This window comes from Staurois parvus, unplaced genomic scaffold (genome assembly GCF_062004578.1).
Source record: "Staurois parvus isolate SC_StPar_1 unplaced genomic scaffold, SC_StPar_1.0 ptg000029l, whole genome shotgun sequence".
Taxonomy (NCBI): domain Eukaryota; kingdom Metazoa; phylum Chordata; class Amphibia; order Anura; family Ranidae; genus Staurois; species Staurois parvus.
The window spans coordinates 1504829-1511213 of record NW_028317825.1 but is presented as its reverse complement, the minus strand read 5'-3'; the positions used below and the strand labels follow the sequence as shown (position 1 = coordinate 1511213).

At 44.2% G+C, this 6385-nt stretch overlaps 1 protein-coding gene across 2 annotated transcripts in view; it reads left to right on the top strand.

The window, feature by feature from the left end:
• RNF43 (ring finger protein 43) overlaps positions 1-6385 on the top strand; it is an 83204-nt gene continuing 76819 nt past the window's right edge. The window contains exon 1 of one of the 2 annotated variants that reach the window (XM_089657101.1): positions 1-573. In XM_089657101.1, coding sequence (XP_089513227.1) covers positions 328-573 — 246 coding nt within the window. In that variant the 5' untranslated portion in view covers positions 1-327. The remainder of the gene's footprint in view (positions 574-6385) is intronic. The other variant, XM_089657107.1, reaches the window with a different exon arrangement.

The window sequence follows — 6385 nt, the reverse complement described above, 5'->3', positions numbered from 1 at the left end:
GGACAGCGGGCTCCGCCCTCACTTTGTGTCAGCAGGTAGGAGCCGAGCCGTCCCGGGGAAGGAGGGAGCGGAGTGTGGAAGAGGCGAAGCTGGGAAAGTCTCATCCCGGGAGGGAGAAGTCGTAGCCCGAGCCCCGCTCCGCCGGCCCTGTCCGGTTGGATGTGAGCGGAGCGGCCCCCCTGTGTGTACCGGAGGAGAGGGGGGACACCCACCCACGGCCTCACCTACCTGTGTCAGGCGTGTCAGCGGCGCGGAGGATGTGGGTGTCGGGGGAGCCGGGAGCATGTCGGTGACGGAGTAGAGTTCGCGAGGCATGGCCGGGGCTGCATGCGGCGGGTAGTGGCCGCTCTCCCGGGACTATGGATGCCGGGCGCCGGGTACAGTATGAGTAGAGGCCGGCTGGTGTCCCTGTGTGTGCTCCTCCTCATCGCTCTACAGGCCAGCCTGGCCGGCTCCCAGCCCCAAGCCATCATCCGGGTCTTCCCCCTCAGGATGGACACCCCCAACTTCACCGTGGAGGGGCTCTTCGCCAAGGTGGCCGACGTCAGCTCCGCCGAGGGCAGGCTGTTCCAGGTGAGCCATGGGGAGCTGGGCCAGCACGGGCTGCTGCTCTCCCCTCACATCTCTTTCTACACTGTATTCAGATTGTCACAAAGAAGGACCCTCAGGGGAAAACACAGGGAACCCCCATTGGATTGCACCTATGTACCAATTGGGGAGGATAGAAAGTGGGGGGTCCCTCAGCCCCTTTTTCACCCCTGAGTGCTGCAGGAATCCACGCGTCAAAAGTGTACATTGCGCTCGCTGCGCCGTTATTTCTTCCTGCCCCTCAGTCGCAGATAGCAGTCATGCGTTTTGTTGCACAACGCAAAGTACACTTGGCTCATGGTCAGAAACAGGTGCAGGCGCTTTTGTGCGTCTTAGTGGATGGGCTGTCCTATGTGCGTCAAACGCACCAAAAACGCATCACTGTGGGGTAAGAGCGCAATCAAACAGCCAGAAAAAACACCGCGTTAGGCCTGCTTCACTGTGCTGTGGTTGGTGCAGTTTGCAGGAACACATTACAGTCCATTCAGTGGTTTCCTGTGGGACACGTTCACATCTGTGTCTTTCAGCCGCTGCGATTTCAGAAGGGGTCAGGGACTTTATTTTAAATGCAACGCAGTGTGATTGGTTCACTAGACGTCAGCGGACACGCGGCAGAAATGCATGTAGTGTGTGTTTGATGCATTTTTTTTTCTTTTTGCCACTAGGAAAGTATTGATTCAGAGGCGGCTTTGATGCAACTTTGGATGGCGGCAACTTTTTGTTTTCACTAATAGTAAAGTTTGACAATACTGTTCATGTAGTGCGGCTTTGATGCAACTTTGGATGGGTGCAATTTTTTTTTTGGTAATAGGAAAGTTTGACAGTTCTCTTCATATAGTGTGATTTTGTGACTTTGATGCAACTTTGGATGGGTGCACCTCTTTTTTTTTTTTTGTGTTCACTAATAGGAAAGTTTGACAATTCTGTTCATGTAGTGCTACTTTGATACAACTTTGGATGGGTTCCTCTTTTCTTTTCCTTTTTTTTTTTTTTTGTGCTAATAGGAAGGTTTGACAATTCTGATCATGTAGTGCGACTTTTATGCAACTTTTAATTGGTGCAACTCTTTTTCACTGATAGGAAAGTTTGACAATTCTGTTCATGTAGTGCGACTTTTATGCAGGATTGGATTGTGTCAATTTGGTGTGGCTTTTTTTTTTTGCTAATAGGAAGGTTTGACTATTCTGCTCATGTAGTGCGACTTTGATGCAGCTTCGGATTGTTCATGTAGTGCGTCTTTGATGCAACTTTGGATGGCTTTGTTTTTTTGTTTTTTTTTTGCTAATAGGAAAGTTGGACAATTTTGTTCATGTAGTGTGACTTTGATGCAACTTTGGATGGCTTCGTTTTTTTTTTTTTGCTAATAGGAAGGTTCGACAATTCTGTTCATGTAGTGCGACTTTGATGCAGCTTTGGATTGTTCATGTAGTGCGACTTTGATGCAGCTTTGAATTGTTCATGTAGTGCGACTTTGATGCAGCTTTGGATTGTTCATGTAGTGCGACTTTGATGCAGCTTTGAATTGTTCATGCAGTGCGTCTTTGATGCAACTTTGGATGGGTGCGCCTTTTTCCTTTTTTTGCTAATAGGAAGGTTTAACAATTCAGCTCATGTAGTGTGTCTTTGATGCAGCTTTGGATTGTTCATGTAGTGTGTCTTTGATGCAACTTTGGATGTGTGCGAATTTTTTTTTTTTTTTTTTGCTAATAGGAAAGTTTGATAAATCTGTTCATGTAGTTGTGACTTTAATGCAACTTTGGATGGGTGTGACTTTTTTTTTTTAAAAGACAGTTCTGTTCATGTGGTGTGACTTTACATTAAAGTAGCATCCAAGTCGCATTCATCCAAAGTTGTACCAAAGTCACACCCCTCCAAAGTCACATTAAAGTGGCATCAAAATCAACACTTTCCTATTGGCAAAAAAAAAAAACCACGAACAGCATAACTAACCGGATGTTCAAAAATGCAAAATACACCAGGAAAAAAGCATAAATCGCATAAAGCAGAGGTGTGAACCTACCCTTAAGGCCGGTTCACACCACATGCAGTCCAGTGCATTTTTTTTTTTTTTTACTGTGTCAAAAATGTATGGATAGTAGGTTATATAGTCTCCAATGGCATAGTTCACACCAGTGTGGTCAGTTCAAGAAAAAAAGAACATGCTGCATTTTTTTCTACACTGAACTGTACTCGAATGCAGTAAAACGAATAAAAATTCACATGTCCTTTGTTAAGTGATGTAAAAAATGCACTGGGACGCATCAAAAACTGGCATGCAGCAGTGCATCTGGGCAGTGTTTGGTGTGAACCGACCCTTCGAGGTGTTTCGTTTTGGACACATCTAGCACTATGGGCCTGTACACACAGCTACATCTACATATAATGTACAAAGTAAGACACTGCTGTGGGTTTTACACACATAAACGCAAGTGTTTTGGGCGCATGTTTTAGGCGTGTATTTTACACATGGTCCTCTAGTTTTGTCAGCAAGAAGCTATCTTTCATGCAGCAAACGTGAGTCCTCTGATGTCGGTGTGTACGGGCGCATTGATTCCTATCTCTTGTATGTACCCAATGCATTTTACTGCCTGTGTGAATGAGCTCTTAAAAGATAAGTTCACTTTTTAAAAAAATAAATACATTTTTTTTGCAGGTAAAAAAATGTGCATTTATTAGGTTTGTTTTGTTGTGTTTTTGTGTTTTTTTTTGTTTGTTTCTTGTGAGCTTGTAAAGGATTGCACCTGCAGTCAGCTGACCTTGGGCGCAATCTCAGACTCCTGTAGTCTGTCAGTGCAGCTCTCTGCTGGTGCCTCTGGTACAGGGAGGCAGTTACTGAATGACAGAAAGCTCAATGGTCCATGAGAGCACTCAACTGCACCCTCACAGTTCATTGAAATCTACAAACTGTCATCTGCAATGGCAGACAGTAGTTGTAGTTCATTCATTCACAGAACTGAAGGATGCTGGGGATGATGTGAGGGGCCCTGCACTGTTTTCAAAAGGTCACAAGGAGGAGGCTGATCGGGGGGTATGGTGGTAAATGCTCACTATTCCACCCTAAATACAGGTGTACCATGTGAACTTCTCTTTCAAAGTGCATTTCCAGAAGCACTCCACACTCAGATGTCTGTTATTTGCGTTCATTCTCACCGGTCAAATGGTTGATGCTTCACATTGCACTTCTTGGAGCATTTATTTCTGCGCACTTGTGTATACGTTGTTCAGGCTTGAGCGATTTTATTCTAGCCAATGGAGCCAGTTATTAAGAGAAGGAGAGGTAAGAAGTTTCTTGTGTGGGCTTATTCACACGGTGTATCTTCTGCATGGAACTCAGGTGTTTGTTTACAGAGCTAGAAGATTCTGCATAAAATACACACCTAATGTACTGACACCTTTCTGCAGACAATGTTTCTATTGACTTTACACATACATGTGTAAAACCTGCAGCTATGTACAGCAACCAACTGGCCTATGTTCTATTTGCGGCGGTTTGTGGCGTACAATAAAAGTAGAACATAGCTCAGTCTGTGGCCGTACATATCTGCAGATTTTACTCCTGAATGTATAAAGTCATTAGATAAATCGTAGGTGGCTAGGCGTCAGTACATTGGGCACACACATTGTTCGCAGAATCTTCTAGCTCTGCCAGCAACAGCCTGCATTCTATGCAGAAAATACGCACATTTTTGTTTGTAGACATGGCTGTGTGTATGGCCCCCTTTGATTTTCACAGTGCTGCATTTAGATATGTAGAAAGCTACACATGGCATTTGACACCCATGTGAATGAGCCCTTACATGCATTTGCAAGCATTTCCATTAAAGTCTATAGGGACTAGAAACATGTGACTCTGCCCCATAGAAGCTCATGTACATTTTGGAGCTTTGAACAGCAAGCTTTAAGCCGTGCGACTCTCAGATTTGCAGGGACATCACTGAATAGGATGAGAATGTGGATGTTGAGTGATGAAGGGCTTTGGGAAATGTGCTTTACATCACTCAGGTGAGAACTGGAAAAGTACTGGAGCTTCTTGGGGCGCAATTGTACAATTTTGGCTTCAGCGGGGGAGCCTGAAAAATGTGCGGTGCACACATTTGTATACATACCTTTTTAAGTCTATAGAGGGCAAAAATACACAACTCTCCCCAAAAGACAGACAAGATTGACACGACGCTCAGGTGTGAACAGGCACCATTGAATAGAATGAGAAGCTTGAAATTGAACGTTGGAGCTTTTTGGGAAATGTGCTTCAGATGGGGTCCTGAGATCCCGAGTGTCATGGATGATGCCCAGCAATAACATGACGGCCCTCATAGAGAGAGTGTAGATCCAACACTATTATTATGATACAGGATTTATATAGCGCCAACAGTTTGCTCAGCAATTTCCAATATAACAGAAGACAATACAGTTCAAGACAAGAGGGTTAGGAGGGCCCTGCTCTGGAGCTTACAATCTAAGACCTCCGTCAACCTCTGCTGACTCCTGAACCTTCAGCTTAGATTCATACTTGAACGTTTTCATGCAATTCTGAAGTGTTTTTTTGGGATTTTATGTATTAGCCAATAGAATGTTAGTTACTAGGAGGGAGTGGTTGTTGGATGCGAAAACACACTTTTCTTTGCACAATTTCTTGGTACTCCTTCTCCTAATAGTAGCTTTCATAAGCCTGAAACTGCCCATAAAACATGTAGAAGTGCTAAGACTAATGCTCATGTGAACGGGGACTGACCTTTTGTGGATGTAAGTTAGTAGATTTCTATGATTTCACTGTTGTCTGTTTGGCCATAAAAATTGTTCTTCACCTAAACTGGGAGTGTTTACTGTTGGATGTTTCAACATGACTTTTATCAGGCAGGTAAACACGGATGGATGTTGATATAAATCTAGAACATTCCTGGATAGTGGTGTTGAGTTAGCAGGAGTCAGTCCTTGTTCACACCAGTGCCATTTTATGTGTGGTGGCCAACATGGGATAAGAGGGTTACCTTTATGTTCTATGGGGCCTCTTCATATCTGTGCATTTCTCTTCCATGCATCTTGGCATAACGTTCAGGTGCTTTTTTTGGTGTGACAATGCATGGTTTTGGTCCCATAGACTTCAATAGGGGCACATGAAAAACAATAAAAAAAATGTGGCTGCACAAGACTGAACTTAGCCTACATTGGAATAGTCGGGTTTCCAGGGAAACCTTGTGGTGGGTTTTGCTGTTATAAAGGAGGTAAACAATTCTCTGTTTTGTCTGCTAAAATAATTCTTAGTATATGATTGGGCTCCCCACACATCAGTCTGATTGCACAATCTCCGTTAGATCTGCCACAACTGTGTAGTGTAAGGGCAAGCTGATTGTACGGTCAGGTTGTAATGTGTATGGTGGCCCATACAGGTACGGTATTTCTAAAGTCAAAAGCTTTTTTTGTTTTGTGTAGAGTAGGGAATGGATAAACTTCTGTCAGTTTTTGTCTTCTGTGCCTCCCTGAGAGATTTCCAGTTACTTCCTGCCCAGTGACCCAACAGGATGCGATTAGAGAAATCACCTCTTGGTTGGCACTAGAACAGGCTTCCCCTTTGGAAGATTTGCCCTCTGTTCTAGTGACAAATTCAAGTGTTGGTGACAACGGACGTCAAGACAAAAAATGAGAATGAGTTTCTCTAGCAAGGAGACACAGCAGAGACAAACTGATAGGGGGCCCAACCCCCACCGTTATCCAGAATGGAAAAATAATGTTTTGGCTTTGGTAGACTTTTCAGTTTAACAGTTGTCTTATCATCCAGATCATTGTGGAGCAGTGTGCA